The sequence below is a fragment of the Pyrus communis genome, chromosome 4 (assembly GCF_041283825.1).
Source record: "Pyrus communis isolate YQ-2024b chromosome 4, ASM4128382v1, whole genome shotgun sequence".
Taxonomy (NCBI): Eukaryota; Viridiplantae; Streptophyta; class Magnoliopsida; order Rosales; family Rosaceae; genus Pyrus; species Pyrus communis.
In genome coordinates, this window is record NC_142568.1 from 1,126,506 (window position 1) to 1,144,557 (window position 18,052).

General features: G+C 34.8%; 1 protein-coding gene across 8 annotated transcripts; it reads left to right on the forward strand.

Moving 5' to 3' along the window:
• Positions 1-867: 867 nt before the first annotated feature.
• On the forward strand, positions 868-8,357 carry LOC137722540 (RNA recognition motif (RRM)-containing protein). Of its 8 annotated transcripts, XR_011066771.2 has the most exons (10): positions 868-1,093; positions 1,210-1,871; positions 2,280-2,720; positions 2,946-3,465; positions 4,240-5,732; positions 5,813-6,369; positions 6,721-6,789; positions 6,981-7,067; positions 7,431-7,504; positions 7,635-8,357. XR_011066771.2 is itself a non-coding variant. In XM_088692129.1 (6 exons), exons 2-5 carry the CDS (start codon positions 1,343-1,345, stop codon positions 5,738-5,740), a joined length of 2,991 nt encoding a protein of 996 aa, XP_088548255.1. In that variant the 5' UTR covers positions 868-1,093; positions 1,210-1,342; the 3' UTR covers positions 5,741-5,744; positions 5,868-6,432. The 8 variants fall into 8 exon arrangements, 3 of the variants coding, with proteins under 3 accessions (XP_088548255.1, XP_068317668.2, XP_088548254.1); XR_011066769.2 differs by having other exon boundaries at positions 7,431-8,357; XR_015961301.1 differs by lacking the exon at positions 7,431-7,504 and having other exon boundaries at positions 7,513-8,357.
• The last annotated feature ends 9,695 nt before the right edge of the window (positions 8,358-18,052 follow it).

Consider the following 18,052-nt stretch of genomic DNA (forward strand, 5'->3'; position numbering starts at 1 on the left):
ATGCCTTTGTGAATTGTGATGTGTTATTTTAGTGTTGTTTCGAGGTTAGATCCTAAGAGAAAATTTTAATTGCGATCGGAATACGAATGGTACATCACGTGTTTTAATAGATGTGGTGAAAAGTTTTATTTTTTAAGTTATTAATTTTTTAGCATATATATTTCATTATTTGTATAGTGACATGTGATATACCTTTTCGTGTACCAATCACATTAAAAAATTTCTCAAATTCTAGTTGGTATTCTACGAGAAATCTTTCAGCGTCCTGAAACTATACCAAGTGTTATAATACTAATAGTTAATATTTTTTTTTAAATTTAATAATTGATGTATCACTCATGGTATTTTTTTTATTTCTCCTTTTCTATTTATTTTTTGTTAAATAAGAATGTTGTTTATTTATTTTTACGGGTAGACCAAAAAAATGCACAACTCATGGTATTAATTTTTTTATTTATTTCTCCTTTATTTATTTATTTATTGTTAAATAGGAATTTTATTTATCATTTTAGCTAAAATAGTCATTAATATTGACATAATTCAATAAAAGACCCTCAATTTGTCACCGTCGATGATTTGGACTTTCCGTGAAAAATCTTTATTTATAAGAATTAAAATAATAAAATTACTCTTAATTTAATAAATAAGATCAAAATAACTTGACAAAACTCGAAAATATAATTTTATTTTGATATTATTTAACAAAGATTTTTTACAAATTATTTAAAATAATGATGAAAAAAAATTAACAACTAATTATATTGATTTTCAATATCAAAAAGCAAAATAAAAAGATACTTAAAAATCATTTGATTAATTTTTCTTTTCGTTGAGCGAATAAAAAACGAAATTAGGAATTAAAAAATTGAGAGGGTAGGAGTATATTTTGAGTTGCCCTTGTGTCCAAAAGATCCCATCTTATCGCGAACCCAAATCTTACGCCGTCCGCAACAGAGAGAATAGGTACGCTCCTTCCTCCCATCCATCATCGGACGGATTCTACGCGTTTGGCTGCTGAGAAAGTCCGATTTAACTTTCCCAGAAAATTGGGTTGGAAGAAAACAAAAAGCCTCCTTGTTATTATCTAATATCGGTATTGTCATTGCTTTTTCAAGATTTCTTTTTTCTTCTCGTCATATTCGTCTCGGCATCAATCAGGACATTATAGGTATTTGCTTCATCTGTTTTGGTATATTTGTTTAATTTTAGGGTTTCGAAGAATAGTGCGAATGGAGGTTTTGGCTGATTGATCTTATTAGGGTTTTGAACTTGTTTAATTGAAGGACGGTATTGGCGTTTAGGGTTTCTGTGAGGTTTGGTAATTGGGGGAGGTAGGGCATTGATGGCTGATCGAAATCTTGCACTTGTTAAGCCAATATGGATGAAGCAAGCCGAAGAGGCGAGGAGCAAGAGTGAGGCTGAGAAAGCCGCAGCGGCAAAAGCTGCTTTTGAAGCCACATTCAAAGATGTGGATAAGAATCGAGAGAAAGAAGTGGTGGCTGGATCAGATAGTGAATCTGAAGAAGCTGAGGACTTGGCGAACAAGCCCATCGGGCCGGTGGACCCGGCAAAGTGCACTGCAGCCGGGGCTGGGATCGCGGGTGGTACAGCATGTGCACCGTCTTCGTTTATGGTAGTGACTAAAGACCCTGATGGAAGGAAGGTTCCAAATGGTGGGGTGCAGATTAAGGTGAAAGTTGTGCCTGGAGTGGGAGTTGGAGGATCAGAGCAAGAAGGGATGGTGAAGGATATGGGTGATGGGACGTACACAGTTACTTATGTGGTGCCAAAACGAGGGAATTATATGGTGAGTGTGGAGTGCAGTGGTAAACCCATCATGGGTAGCCCATTCCCAGTGTTCTTCAGTGCAGGTATTTATAATTTATCGTGCTTTTATGTGTTGGTGTCAATGCATTTAGTCCAGAGTTCATAAATTTATTGCAGGTTTATTGTTTAGTGAGTGAGTTGTGCTCTTAGCCAATATTGTTTCTGTAATGATGTCAATGCTGCAAGTAGCTTGTGGTCTATATGAAATCCTTTGCAGCTCTTAAAACTGCTTCTGAGATGCACCGAAGACATAAGAGAAAAACAAAAACATTATTTCTAGACAAGAAAGTGACTGATAGGGGAGGTTAGGGTTTTTAAGGAAATATTTTTATCTTACATTCTTTTGCAAGACGCAGTATTAAAGCCTATTCAGTATGCATCTTGGATTATTCACAAGTTACTGGTTATCTCTCAGACACATAATTTTGAGGATTTGCTTTGTTCTCATGCAGGTTCCAGTGCTGGAGGACTGCTGGGATTGGCTCCGCCATCCACATTTCCTAATCTAGTTAACCAAACCATGCCTAACATGCCAAATTATTCAGCTTCTGTTTCAGGGGCATTCCCTGGACTGTTGGGAATGATTCCAGGCATTGTTCCTGGTGCTTCAGGAGGGGCTATATTGCCAGGAATTGGAGCATCTCTTGGGGAGGTTTGTAGAGACTACCTTAGTGGTAGGTGCGCCAAAATTGATTGTAAGCTGAACCACCCGCCTCACAATCTGCTAATGACTGCGTTAGCTGCAACCACCTCTATGGGAAATGTTAGCCAAGTGCCTATGGCACCTTCTGCAGCTGCAATGGCTGCTGCTCAGGCAATTGTTGCTGCCCAGGCTCTTCAAGCCCATGCTGCTCAGGTGCAAGCACAAGCTCAGTCAAACAAAGACTCTTCTGGTATACCTCACTGATTTTATGTGGTGATGAATATAATGTGGCTTAGAAGCTGCTAGTTTCTCACATGTATTTTGGCTTTTGGTAGTCTTATTTGAATGTGTTTTTTCATGTTTTTGAGTTGTGTTGTTTTCATTACTATTGCTACATATATATATATATATATATAGTTAAATATATATACAAATCTATATGTCTATCTATAACATTTTACCATCTATTAATTAGGTTCACTTGACAAAGCTGGAAAGGCTGATGTGCTGAAGAAGACGCTTCAAGTTAGCAATCTTAGCCCACTTCTCACTGTGGAACAGCTGAAAGAACTTTTTAGCTATTGTGGCACCGTTGTAGAATGTACCATCACTGACTCAAAGCATTTTGCATATATAGAATACTCAAAACCTGAAGAAGCAACTGCTGCTTTGCAATTGAATAGTATGGATGTTGGAGGCCGTCCTATGAATGTTGAGATGGCAAAATCACTTCCTCAGCAACCAGCTGCTATGAATTCCTCAATGGCTTCATCATCTCTTCCCATGGTGATGCAGCAAGCTGTTGCTATGCAACAGATGCAATTCCAGCAGGCTTTGCTTATGCAACAAACTATGACCGCCCAACAGGCAGCCAACCGAGCTGCAACCATGAAGACAGCAACAGAGTTAGCTGCAGCCAGAGCAGCAGAAATAAGTAAGAAATTTAAAGCTGATGGAGTAGAAATTGAAGAGAAGGAAACAAAAGAGAAATCTAGGTATGTTACATTGATTACAAATTGTCATTGTCTGCTGCCTTTGGATGTCTTATTCCAAAATGGTGAACTTAAACATTGAAAATACTTTGGTATATAGATTATGAAGAATCATGTGATGCTCAAATATTGTTACGCTTATAAATTGTTGAAATCCTCTGTTCTGGATATCTGAGGCTTTAGATTTTGTTGTCACAAATTTTATACAGGAAATAGTGTTCAACCTGTATGATTTAGGGTTAGGGGAATTACCAGTCTTAATAAAAATTCCTATCCAATCCAGTGGAGTCCCAACTTAATGTACAAAATGGGGTCTCGGTTACTGTTGTTAGGTAGGTTAATGCTCAATTGTATTGGTGCTACTCCTGAGAATATTCTCCACCTCATATGTTTAAGCAATTAGTAACTAACGATGAGTCTGTCATTAACAGATTATAACATGAAAGCGGTATTCAGAGGTTCAGAGGCATGAGTTTTGGAGATTTATTTTATTTTATTTATTTATTTATATTATTTTTTTTTATATCTTGCAATGGTTTCCTGTATTTGTAAATCTTATTTATTTTTTGTATGCAAAAGTTATAACACACTGTTGAGAAGTGCACATGTGATCATGAATAATGTCTGTTTTCATAATAGGAAACCATATAATTCTAATTGTTTATTTGAAGCAACGAAGTTTTCTTTATTTGATAGAAATTGTTTTAATTGAAAACTGTGTTGCCTTGTTTATAATCAAAGTATTTTCTTTTTGCTAATCAATTACTCCTATTACAGGTCTCCATCACCATCTCGTGCAAGGTCAAAATCCAGATCCAGATCACCTATAAATTATCGCCGAAGGCGGAAGTCTCCTTCTTACTCTCCTCCATATCGCTATCCAAGAGATCGTAGATCCAGATCCCCTTTGAGATCACGCCACTATTCAAGCTATGATAATGAACGCAGGCTATATAGAGACATTAGGAATGGTGGTGACAGAACTAGAAGGCGGGATTCAGATAGATCACATGATCATCATTTTTCTACGTCAAGGAGAAATAGGAGTAGGAGTGTTAGTCCTAGAACAAGAAAAACACGAGTTGATTCGGTGTCACCCAAACATCGACGAGAAAGTTCTCCACGTAGAACTCGAGCTGCGTCTAGATCACCTGGTCATCATACAGGAAGTAAGTCTTCTCCAAGAAAACGCTCAAGGTCAAAGTCTTCAGAAGGAAAACATCACTTAAGCGACAAAAAAGATGACACCCACTATGAAAAAGAAAAACATGGAGAAAGAAGGCGATCAAGGTCAGTGTCTGCAGAAGGTAAGGGACATAGAAGACAGTTATCACCAAGAAGTCCGGATGAAAAAAAATCCAGACAGAGAAGGCGGTCTAGGTCAAAATCTGTGGAAGTCAAGTACCGCTCTAATGAGAAACCAGACGAAACAAGAGATGAAAAATTAAAACGTCGTAGTAGAAGGCGGTCCAGGTCAAAATCTTTAGAAGATAAGCGCCACTCTGATGAGAAAACAAATGAAATAGAAGAAAAATCAAAGTATCGTGATAGAAGACGTTCTAGGTCAAAATCTGTGGAAGGGAAGCATCACTTGAAGGAGTTGGGCGAAGGTAGAGATAAAAGATCAAAGCATTGTGATAGAAGGCGGTCCCGGTCAGTATCTGTGGAGCCTAAGCACGACAGAAGACGTGGGTCATCCCCAAGAAGCTTGGATGACAATAAAGTGAAACACAGAAGGCTGTCAAGGTCAAAGTCTGCTGAAGGGAAGCATCGCTCCAATGATAGGGCATATAAAAGTAGAGACGAGAAAGAAAAGAGTCATAGGAGAAGACGGTCCAGGTCTACATCTGTAGAACCTAAGCGGCGTAGAGGAAGTATGTTATCCCCAAGAAGTACGGATGGAAAGAAACCAAAACACAGAAGAAGGCGCTCTAGGTCAGAATCTTCTGAAGGCAAGCATCCAGCTAGTTGTGGAAGGGACGAGAATGGTGGTGACAAATCAGAGTATCATGAAGATGGCAATGAGAAACCAAGTTCTGTGGTGAAACATTCAACAAAGAAAATTGATGATGGGGTGGTTATTTCAGCGGAAGAGGACTTGGACTCGAAGGAATCAATGCTAAATATGGGAACTGAAGATATTCCTCATACGAAAAAACATGGTTTTGTGCAAGATCTTGACAGTGAACGAACTTCTAGAGTCTCGTTAAATGTGGTGGAAAGCAAAGTGGAAGTGTCTTTCACTGAGAATCTAGCTCTTGGAACATCTGGTAATTAACAAGGTGATAAATACTTTTTCTTCAGTGTTGATTACTAGAATAGCTGAATATTCTACTTTTGTGGCTTACAGGACTGGAAAATCAAAATGGTTGTGAAAAGTTAACTGATGCGGATGATGTTTGCAGAACTGACTCCGGAAAGGATTACATCACAGTGAAGGCTCAGAAGAGAAGCTCCCTGATACCTAATGCAGATAACGCAGATATGTTTTCTGATGACACCATTGCCGAAGAGAACTTGTGAAAATATGAAACCAGACCCTGGGCTGTTAGGATTCAAGAGTTTCTGCCGGGGGAGATGCTGACAAGTGCTGCAGTCACTGCACTGATAATAACTTGGTTTAATTTGAGGGACTAACTGAGAAACTTGAAAATTCTGGGGAATGTTCTGTTGCTTCTCATTGGAAGGGCGATTTACTTGGAAGCTTGCTTAGCGTTTCTATTGTTGTATGGCTCTTCATAAGTATACTCTTTTTTTTTTTTTTTTTTTTTTTTTTTTTTAATCTTATTGCAGGTTCTTTGGGTCTCTGAGCTGATCTGGATATGGTTTAAATATTTCAAGGAGTGTTCTGATATCATCCACATCCAACATTCCAGTGTTTGTAGTGAGCTTCTTTTACTGATTGATGTATGTTGGACCGTTAACTCTATTATTACATTATGAATTACTCGACTGTTTATCTTTAAGAAATATTGTTACTTTCATGTTGTTTTGCTGTAGTAATTTTGTGCTTAATTGCTTTTTTGGGATGAAGATACGAATAATTGGTCTGTATAAAAGGCTGATCTATGGTGTAGGTCTGTTAGCAATTCCTTTCCTCAGAGTCAGCTTGTGTCTATAAATGTATCCTGTTGATAGCATTTATGTAAATAACTGAAGTCTTTATTCTTTGCGTTTCTTTGATCTAGTTGGTCACGGGTCCATCTTTTATTTATGTTTGATGGTATGGTGGGCCTGTTATATCTTGAACACGTGCAGGTTACGGTGATTTTGATTGGAGCTTTCTGAGATTCAGTTTGGCAGGGTTGATTTTCTCTGGATATGAAGGTATGCCGCCATAGACATTGATAGTTTCTGCATGGAGAGCTCATGCTGTTAAAGCTTCTGTCCAAGTGTTGAAAGTTTATGGGAGGACCCTAGTAACTTTCGCAAATGTTATAAATTGGTTCTTACTGTTTCCTCTCCATCTTTCTTTCTTGTGTTTTTTTTTTCCCTTTATTTTTTCCCTCTTTCCCTAGAAATTGGCTTGGTTGGGTAAATGCTACTTCTAAGGTCGAGTGAAATCAGATGTTGCTGGGATGAGTTGCACCAAAATTCCACAACAGGTAATGCAGAAACTTTCTAGGTTGAGTTCCATTTCTTGATATGACATCTGATTATACGCTCAGTTATAGTTGTATCAGTGGTACTGGAATTGTTCGTATGAAAGTATTCATACAAATGCTGGCGTTGTGCCGCTTGTTAGTTGGGTTGACCAGTGGAAGTTTTCTGTTTGATTGACCCTTATCGTTCTTGGTAGTTGCTTAGTTACCGGAGGACTGGCTACGAACTTTTTGTTTGCATACATATTCGCTGCATGTAGAAGTGGTATTTGATGTTGTTTAGTGTGATTTCTGAAATCCCATTCTATTTTCTTCGTTGCCCTCATTTTCTCTGGTCTTTTCCCCCAATTTCTTTATTTTATTTAGGGTGAGCTGTGGATGGTTAAGCACTGCTGCCTAGGCCTCAACTTGGGAATCGATTATGCTTGACTACAAATTTGGTATGTAGGATTCGATTGGAATGGACAACGAATTTGAAGGATTGGAATGGACTACCAATTTCTTCTCTCCTCGTACATCTTCCCCTCACCCTTTCTTTTGCTCTCCACTTTGTTCTCGTTTGGTATGTAGGATTGGATTGGACTGGACTGGATGGCTAATTTGAAGGTATATTGGAGGTGGAAGCGAGTGATGTTTTATTTGGATGGGATTTGAAGAGGATTATGCATCAAGAAAATCCTCCCTTCTAGTCCTACCATTTTTGGAGAGCATATTGGAATGGATAAGTTTCCTTCATGAGTAACCCATCGTCTGCCCTCTAGTTGGTTATAATGTTTTCATTTCTTCCTTCAACATACCTTGGAATTAGAGAGTTATCTATTCCATTCCAATCCAATCTTACCAAATGAGGATTTTTTTTTCCGTTTAGATTTGTTTTCAAGAAAATTTGTAGTTAAACCTTCGTCACTTAATGCAAGAGAGCTTTTGCCGTAGTGACGGAGAAATTCTGAGTTGTGGCTGCCATACGCGGCAGCACACTTCAAGGCTGTAAGGACCCCTGCATGTTTGTTCCCACTCGACGCCACCTCCTTGTGAGCCTTCAACAAGGAATTAGAGAGTCGAGAGGCTGGCAATGGTCGTGTTGGCGTTGAGCTGGAAATTCATTTTCATACTTGATGCTGATGTCGGCATCTAAATTTCAAATTGAATGTCGTTTGGTCTCTATTTGTAAGACATTGTTGCCATCTATTGATGACGGATGGTATTAGTTTGAAATTTGACACAATATGATAACAATAATGGTTATTGTACAGAAAAACAAATCTATAAGAATTTTGGAACACTTCTTCCTCATGGTCAAGGATTCGGTACTTCGTGAATTGCAAATTACAAATTAACACATATGGAAGTGAAATTTAACCTGTAAATAACAAATTGACATATACATTTCAAAATGGAACTATTATTGGCAGCAGGAAATTAGTTGTGCCCTCTTTGTAGATGATACCTCGTAAGTAGGGATTTGTAAAGTCCTCCCACATAATTTTGTACTGCTCATAGGCAATATTTGGATACTAAAAGATGAGTAGGAACGTTTACTCAAAATTTTTCAAAATTGTTCGTTGTCAATTTATAGAAATTCATATTTATAATAAGAGCCGTTCATATTATAAATCACCCTATAAAGATTGTCTATGCAAAAAATCAATTAAAACTAAGATTGTTTAGTCATCAAACTATTTAAAAACAAATGAATGGTATTGGTAAAATCATTACGAACCGTCTCTGTATTTGCTACAATAGATTGACTAAACGACCTTAGTTTTAATTTATTTTTTACAAAGATGATCTTTATAGTATGATTCATAGTATGAGCGATTATTATCATAAGCACAAAGCTTTGTGATTAAAACACTAAGAGTTTTGAGTAGCCAAGTATTGTTCTTTTTCAAATCCCCTCTACATTATATTTTGGGTTTCATCGTTCACCAATTTTTGTCAGGTATTGTTTATATTCAATTTTAAATTAAAAAAATTAACAATAATTTCTGATTTCATAATATACGATGAACATATGTGAATAAATGATTCTCAAAATCCTCACTAAAGAAACCAGCAAGGATCCTCCTGGCAATTCCCCTAGCGGCAAAATAAATAGGTAGGGGTTGTCATCATAGCTTAGGTGTCATGTGTGTAAATGCTGTCGGTGCCAACTGTGCCTGCCAATCTGCCCACCTGCGTTTTATCCGTCAGTGACACAGTTCAGTTTGCAAATCTGTACGTCTCTTCTTCAGCGACGAAACTGCGGCCTAATAAAACCTAGCAAAAGAGTGGCTGCCTCGTGCCTACGAAAGAAACCGTAACAGAAAGTAAGCAGTGCTGGTGTTATTGCTCGAGTCCTTTTGTGGCAGTTTTCCATCGTCGGCATAACAAATTTTGTGAATGGTGTCACTCGAGTAACAAATTGGACCCTATGCTAATGAGTAAGCGGGATAAACAACCTCTCTGTTAACAAGCATGAGATAAACAACCCCTTATGTCAATGGTGTCACTTGAGTCTTAACAATTTGCTATCCTCGGCGTAACAATTTTTCAGAGCATGTTTACTTATATGATATGGGTATGAGAAGAAGTGTGTATGGGACAAACAACTCCCTGTATTAATGAGATTTATTTTATTTTATTTCGATATGTAATACTAACACATGAGACTCATCTACTTTTTCATTCCATTTACTGTTAATAAACACATGAATAGAAATAATACTCATTTTTTTTAGAAATTCATTCTTCGCAAGTAAATGTGTCTTAAAAAGTGAAAACTCAATGCTAAATTTAAAAAATTAAATTTCTATTTTTATTTAAAAAATTTAAAAATAATTAGAAAACAAGATCACCAAACAATAATTATATCTTTAAGTATCTGTTTCATGTTTCTTGTCTTTTATTTTTAGTGTTTTTTTTTTTCCAATCGATGGGGCTTCACAATGTTCACATTCCTATAAATTTGTTGACCCAACTTTTATTTTATTTTTTATTTATATTTAATTTCTTTTACACAAAGTAACCCAAAGAAGGAGAGAAAGATTTAATTATGCCCTTGGATTGGACGTAGTTGAAGCCCTTTGGTTCCTTTCAACTTTCTACAAGTGGAGCTTTAAGAGCATTTTCAAGAGAAGTTTTAAATTTTTGTCAAATTAGCAGGTGAATAGTATAAAAAAGCTATATTAGCTACTTAGTTTAAATTTTCATTTACAACAACATTCTCTATTTTATTAAACTTGAAATATTTTATTATTAACAATTCAGACACAACTCACTCATTTTGTAAAGCAATCTTCTCTCTCTTTATTTTCTCCTTGCTCAAATAAAGCATTCCGACTCCATATTATTTTCTTCATTTTTGTTGTGAGCTACAGTTATAGAAAAAGGAAGAATTGCAGGATAAATCTTAACTGATCAAGCAAAAATGATCTGGAAAAGAGCTTTCTCTAAAACTTTTGGTTGTCCTTAGCCGACCTTAATTTCCTTCTCTTCTAATTAATCGTCTGAATAAAATATTAGACCAGCAGCAACAGATGACATGTCTTCTAATGTGCTCTTTTACTCCCCTTTTCTGTGTGTTTGTTGAACTTAGGGTTTAGTGGTTTCCCCCACCCCCAACAAACATAAACAGCAAAACCCACCCCCCAAAAAAACATAAACAGCAAACAGAAAAAATTATATGCTTAGCCTTTGACAAACTCAAGGGTTAACCCAAGTTGTTTAACAAAAATGGTACGAGTCACGCTATATTGAGTATGATTCTCTCCCATTTTCTTTTCATCTCCTTTTCTCATATTCTCTTATTTTATATTTCTCTTGCTATAAAAAATTAATATAAGATGTTGACGTGACTTAACCGTAACCTTTCAAATAAGAGAGGAGGGAGGAGAGGGAAAAAAAGAGAGAAGATAATCCTACTCAATTTATATTTGGTTTGACAGTTGTACAAGTTTCATAAGTAGTTCATCTACCAGAGCTTAGTGTATACAAGTTTAGCAAAAATAAAAAGCCATCATTGTTAAAAGAGAGATTATATTCACACATCCCAAATTACTTCTTTTACAGCTTTTTAATTTTTTTAATATTTTTCTATCAAGTGTAAGTGGTGTGTAGAAAATATTAAAAAAGTAAAAATATGTGAAAGAAGTAATTTAAGATGTGTGAATATAATCTTTTTTGTCAAAATTATTAGCCCTGATAAGCATGGATGCCAAACAAGATATTTTACTTTATTTATAGTACTTTTTTATGAAATTTATTTCTGCAGTTGTCTACTTGTTGGGTTAAATATATCTATATCGTGGGTGATGTGTGACCTTTTAAAATAGTTGCATTAATCCTTCCACCCTTCATTAAAATCTACTAAATCAGCCAAATCAGAACTTTAATTTATCTTAATATTCATGCTTGCCCTTTTTATTTATGTAATAGCCATTGTGACAGAAAATCTATTATTTATATAAAAACAACTAAATCAGCCAAATCAAAAACTCTAATTAGTCTTAATTAATATTCATGCTTGCCCTTTTTATTTATGTAATAGCCACTGTGACAGAAAATCTATTATTTATAGTTTCCTTACAACTTAAAGGCAATAAGAAGAAGATGTTTCATTATAAAATTAATTGGCAATATGAGAAGTAGTTCAACTTCTTATAAACCCTTGCAAGTTAAACATGTGGACAACACAAATTGAATGATGTGAAGCACATGTGACCGTTTGGCTTCACACGTGGTCAACTTACTATGATACCATGAAGAAGGTTGAGGTTTCACCATAAAATCAATTGACAATGTGGTCAGTAGCCTAACCTTTTATAAGCCCTTGCAAGGTTTCTCGTTTCACTAATGTGAAACTCTTTTACTTTCACAGACTATACGAATAATTTTACTTCATGATTTTTTGGTCTAAAATCATAGGTATTGTCTTTAATTTAACCATCTATTAAGTGATGCTGTGGTTTAATAATAAAATACTTTGTGGTACATTCGTTCATGGTTTGACATCAAATTCTTTTAGCGACAACAAATAAATGTAGCTTGTTACCATAGCTTAGGTGTCTTGTATGTAAATGCTGTCGGTGCCAACTGTGCTTGCCTAACTGCCTGGGCACCTGGGGTTATCCCACCTGGGGTTATCCGTCAGTGACCGAGGGGTCGAACTTCAGTTTGCAAATCTGTCTTGCTCTTCTTCAGCGACGAAAACTTGACCTGACAATACCAATTCGAGAGAAAATGGAAACTAAAAAGAAAGAGGAAAAGAGTGGCTGCCTATGAAAAAAATTGTAACAGAAAGTAAGCACTGCTGTTGTTATTGCTAGAATTTTGTTGCAATTTGCCATCGTCGGCATGACACAATTTGTTAATGGTGTCACTCCAGTCTAACAAATTGGTTTGTTTATAATTTTTCATCAGTCCTTCGTGTTGCATCTTTTTTAAAGGTATTTTGGACGTTTGAACTATAATGAGTATAAACATGAGTATGAGAAGAAATGAGTATATGAGATAAACAATCCTCTATGTTAACAAGATATCTTTTGTTTTTCAGGTATGTAATATCCAAAACTTGAGACTCGTCTACTTTTTTATTCTTTTGGTTGTTGGCAAGGTTCTAAAAGACGTTAGGCCATCTCCAACCGAAGGGTCCAGAGGGCCAGAGGGCCGAAAATAGCCCAAAAATTGTCTCCAACAGAGGGTTAGGCCAGAGGGCTGTGGAATCTGAGAGGGCCCCACGGAATTGGAGAAGGCTAGAGGGCTGGAGGGATGGCTGCCCCGGGGCTGGCCAGAATTCAAATCAATCCTGTCGGTTAAAACCGATAGGAATACATTCATATTATCGGTTATAACCGACAGTAATACATTTATACTAAATAATATGAATGTATTCCTGTCGGTTTTAACAGATAGGATTGATTTGAATTTTTTTTTTTACAGTTTTATTATTATTTTTTATTTACGAAATTTTTCCTATAACTTCTATTTTTCATTTATTTTTAATTCTATTTTTTTCCTATAACTTTTATTTTACAAAATTTGTAGTTTTTAACAACATTTAACAAATTATTAAAAACATTTCTAGTTTTTCATATTTGTTAAAAAAAACATTTAACAACATGAAACTTAAACAACATTTAAGTTGTAGTTTTTAAATAATAAATTATGTTTAGCCCTATGACCCTCAGTTGGAGACAGTTTTTTATGATAGGGCTAAAACAAGCCCTCTGGCCCTTTGGCCCTCGGTTGGAGACGGAACCAAATATGGCCATGTACTGTTTATTAAAATATTAATATCTTGGAGAATCTTGGAGGGCCAGAGGGCTAAAATGAGCCCTCTGGCTAGCTATCGGTTGGAGATGGCTTTAGGCACTAATCAGGCGGTGAGCTGAGGTCTAGCGCCTAGGTGGATTTAAGTATATTTATTTATATCATAAAAAATACATAATTGTATTGTGATACATAAATTGTAAAATAAAAAGAGAGAGAGAGAGAGAAAGAGAGATTAAAGTATTAGAACAAACTGAAAATATGGGGCGCAAACATATAATGAGTGTTCATCCAAGTATTCAACAAGTTTCTTACAATTTATTGAACAAAAATAAAATGCAAAATGAAAGTTATCGATTTTTTGTCTAAGTGAGAGTAGTGACTTAAGTAGGTGTCTAGGTGGGTCTAGGCGGACACCTAAAGAGGTCTAGGCGCCCTAAAATGCAAAATGAAAGTTATTAATTTTATGTCTAAGTGAGAGTAGCGACTTAGACAGGTGCCTAGGTGGGTCTAGGCGAGCGCCTAGGTAGACTAAGCGGATGACTAAGAAGGTCTAAGCGCCCTTTTTAAAGTTTGAAATGCCTAGGGATTAATCAGATTGGTGGCTAGCTGCCCAAGAGGGAATTTTTGAAATAGTGGTTGTTGGTAAACATATGAATAAGAATGATACGCTTTTTTTTCGAATTTTATTCCTTGTAACTAAATATGTCCTAAAGAGTGAAAACTCAATGCCAAATTATGAAAACTAAATTTCAATTTTTGTTTTTTTTTTTAAACTAAAAATGATTACAAAACAAAAGTTCTATATTTAGATTTCAAAAGTGTTAAACAAAAATTAAAAATTAAAAATTTACTAAACGGTTTCTAAGCAATAACTATATCTTTAGGAAGTATCTATTTCTTGTTAATTTCTTGTCTTTTAATTTTGGTTTTTCCAAAACGATGGGCCTTCACATTCCTGTAAATTTTTTGACACGACCTTTTTTTTTCTATTTATTTAATTTCTTTTACACAAAGTAACCAAAGAATGAGTGGAAGATTGAAATTATGCCCTTGGACTGGATGTGGTTTATGCTCTTTGGTTCCTTTCTAGTTTCTACCAGTGATAAGAGCATCTCCTGGAGAAGTTCTAATTTTTTGTTAAATTAGCAAGTGAATAGTGTCAAAAAACTATTTTAACCACTCAGTTTAATTTTTCATCTCTAACAACACTCTCTATTTTAGTAAACTTAGAATATTTTATTATTAACAATTCAAACATAACTCACTCATTTTGTAAAACAGTCTTCTCACTTTTTCTTTTTTCCTAGCTCAAGAGTCCACCTTTGAGTTTTATTATTTTTTAATATTTAACTGATGAATATTTGCTTTGTAAATTTATAGAAAGACTGTTCATTTTCTTATAATAGAGATTCTTTATAAAGTTTATTGAAGATGTGCGTTTTTAAATTTTGGTTATTTTACAGCATTTCTTGGAGATGCTTTAACCCCTTTGCCAACATTTCAATTTCTTTGGTCCTCTTTACAGGGAAAAAAAAGGGATAAAGGAATAGCCACAATCCGTACACAAGTCGTGTCCATGCATGTGGTAGAAAGCTATTTGTATTATTTTTTTAGTGGTTATATAATGAAGGAAAATATTAAAATGATAACATCAGATAAGCTGGTAACTTTTTATTTTTGTTCTAAGCGATATTCTATACTAAATTTATACTAAAGGGAAGAGTAGTTCAAATTTAGAATGCAGTGAGCTAAAGAATAGACCATAACTATTAGAACAATTCATCATTTGCAAGTGATAACTTTGATGTGGCAAGTGATCTCACAAGTCAAGTCAATAACAATTTTATTTTGTTAGGCATGTAATATTATTTGACATGTATATTCTACTTTAACGGGTTGAGTTTTTGTCTTATTCATTGGTCGGTCAAGTTTTGCTCTCTTAAGGTTCTTATTTTGAAGATTTGTAAATACCAAACGCATATTAGCCACAAGATTATACTAATTTGGTTCTAAAGGCTTAAAATATTTGACAATTTAATAAAGTGAAACACGAAAATGAGTTTTTTAATGGTTTATGACTACTTTTAAGTTAGTTTTACTTTATTAAGTTGTCAAATAATTTAAACATTTGGATATAAACTAATATAATCTTATGATTAATATGCATTTGATTTTCACAGGTCCTCAAAATGAGGTCATCGTGATTAGGCATTGAACTCGCCAAATAGTAAGTTAAACTTGAGATTTTCTAAGTGGAAATGAATATTATTGAACCGTAATACTAGTAACACAATTAAGTACTAGGACACTAAAAAAAGAGTACTTTGTAATTTCAGCAAATCGTAGTTTGCCATATATGCATATTCAAATCATCAAAAACACGCCACTTAGTATTACAGTATACTAATATTTATTTTTATTTGTAAGTGAGATGTTTTTAACTCGATTCTTGCTAAAAATGAAGTTGAACTACATTATTATAATAAGCTCATTGTTAAAAAAAAAAAATCATCAAAAACACAACAATAAAATATTTTCGGACACATGTCAAATTGTTTCTGGAAAATATTTTAAAATGTCTAATTGTGGTAGGTGCCAAATATTGTTCTAATTAAAATACTATTACTGAACATATTATTTTAGCCTCTAGTGTACCAAAAAATATTATTATTTTTTTGTCAATTAAAAAAATATCATTCGAAAGGTTGATTGCCCTTGGATTTTTGGATCTTTCACATAGTATGTAGGTGGTGGCTGGCTGATTGCCCTCCTCTTCTGCTTGTTGCTTGTTGCTTTCTCTGTAGCTTACCTTCTGTGTGGGCTTCTTGTTAGTTTGGCTTCGACCCTGGTTTTATGGTATCCAGTTTGTCAAATTTATATAATATGGATTATTGAAATAGTTCGTGAAAACAATCTTGAGTAATTTGATATTGATTTCCAGATCTCTTAGAATCTGAATTCGAGTTTTAAAAGCGTTTTTGGTCAAGCTTGTGAATTTTAAAATTCTAAGCTTGTCAACGTTCTATTCGCCATGGGATAATAAGCAAAACTTGTTTGAATGTACTTTTAAAATAACTCAAAGCGCTTTTAGTTATAATGTTTTTAGGTTCTAAAAGCCCTTAACGTGCTTTTTGCAAAAATCAACATCAGTTATGTGCTTCTTCTAAGAAGCACTTAAAAACATTTTCACCAAAAATACTTTAAATCATTTTAAAAGCACATCCAAATGAGCTCATAACTTTCTCATTTATTGTAATTAGCATCTTGTAGGTTTCTGAGTATCTAAATTTAGCATTGGTGCATTTTCACATCAGTCGACGTCTGAATAATTGTAGGTTTTACATTTGTTTGCACCGCATTTCATCTCTCCTTCCTGTCTGTTCTCTACTAAACCCTAATCATGGCATCCACATTTGATCACTTTCAGTTATTTGGATCTCTCTTTCTTCCCCCACCCAAAAACGAAATCATTCCACCGCTTCAATCCTTCCCCTATTTTTTCAGTTCATATTTCTCACTCTTCTGTTCTTTATCATACGATCTCTCTTCAAACCGTCTCCTTCTTGTTCCAAAGTTTTATATAGAAACCGATGAACCCAAATAAAGCTTTCCAACTCCATATTATTTTCTTAGTTTATGTTATGAGTTACAATTATTGAAAAAGGAAGAATTGCAGGATTAATCTTAACTGATAAAAGGAAAAATGATATTGAAAAAAGCTTCCCAACTCTAAAACTTTTGGATTGTCAAATGAGATATGGAAAAAGGAAAAATTGGGGGAGAGAAGGGAAGGATGAAGAAAAGAAGGGGGCATGAGATACTATGCAGAGGATGTAATACAACTAAGTTGACGTGGATGGATCAAAATTCATTTGATTAATCTAACGATTAAGATTTTTTTAAAGAGAACTTTAACGAAAAGCTTCTGATACTGTTCAATTTAACGAAAAATCACATTAACACTAAAAAGTCAATCATGGTACTATTCACTTTACCCTTTATTTTGTCTGTATCGTTAAAACTCAAAATTTTTAAGTCATTTTCATTATTTTTTTTATTTATTATTTTTTAAATGCATGTAAACGCAAAGATGCTAAAGTAAAGACTTGGAATCCTCATTCTAGCTATGTTGAGAGCCCACGAGTAGATTTTGTTTAAAACTCGACATATAAACTTCAAGAAAGTTAGAGGGTAATGTTGAGTACATATGTAGACGTTGGCGTTTCACACATGAATCAACTCTTATACTATAAAAGATGTGGAAGTTTTAACATAAAATCTTTAAGCACATGCAATTAGTTTTGTTGATGCATAAAATCAATCAAGACTTTGGAACAACGTAAAGTTTCAAGTTTGTGATTTTCGCCCGGTTGCTTCGGTCACCTAGTGATGACAATGTGTAAAGAGGTAGAGATAGGGAAGCAAACACAAGATGTATGTGGTTCACCCTAAGTCTGGCTACGTCCATGGAGTAGAGGAGTTCTCATTAATATTGAAAGGTTTACACAAATACACAAGTTTAAGCATAATCATCATTAGTAGGTTCTGATGACCAGTTTAAGTACAATAATGACATTAGGGATTAATTATAGGAGAATGGTCTCCTTTTATAATTGAGGAAAGTCTTCAGCTTTTGTCCGCGGTCGATGTATGACTCTATGAGCTTTATTCTGACGTTGACATGTGTTGTGTTGTGATTGACCTCCTAATTGGAGGGAAACTTTTGTGCTTCGGTA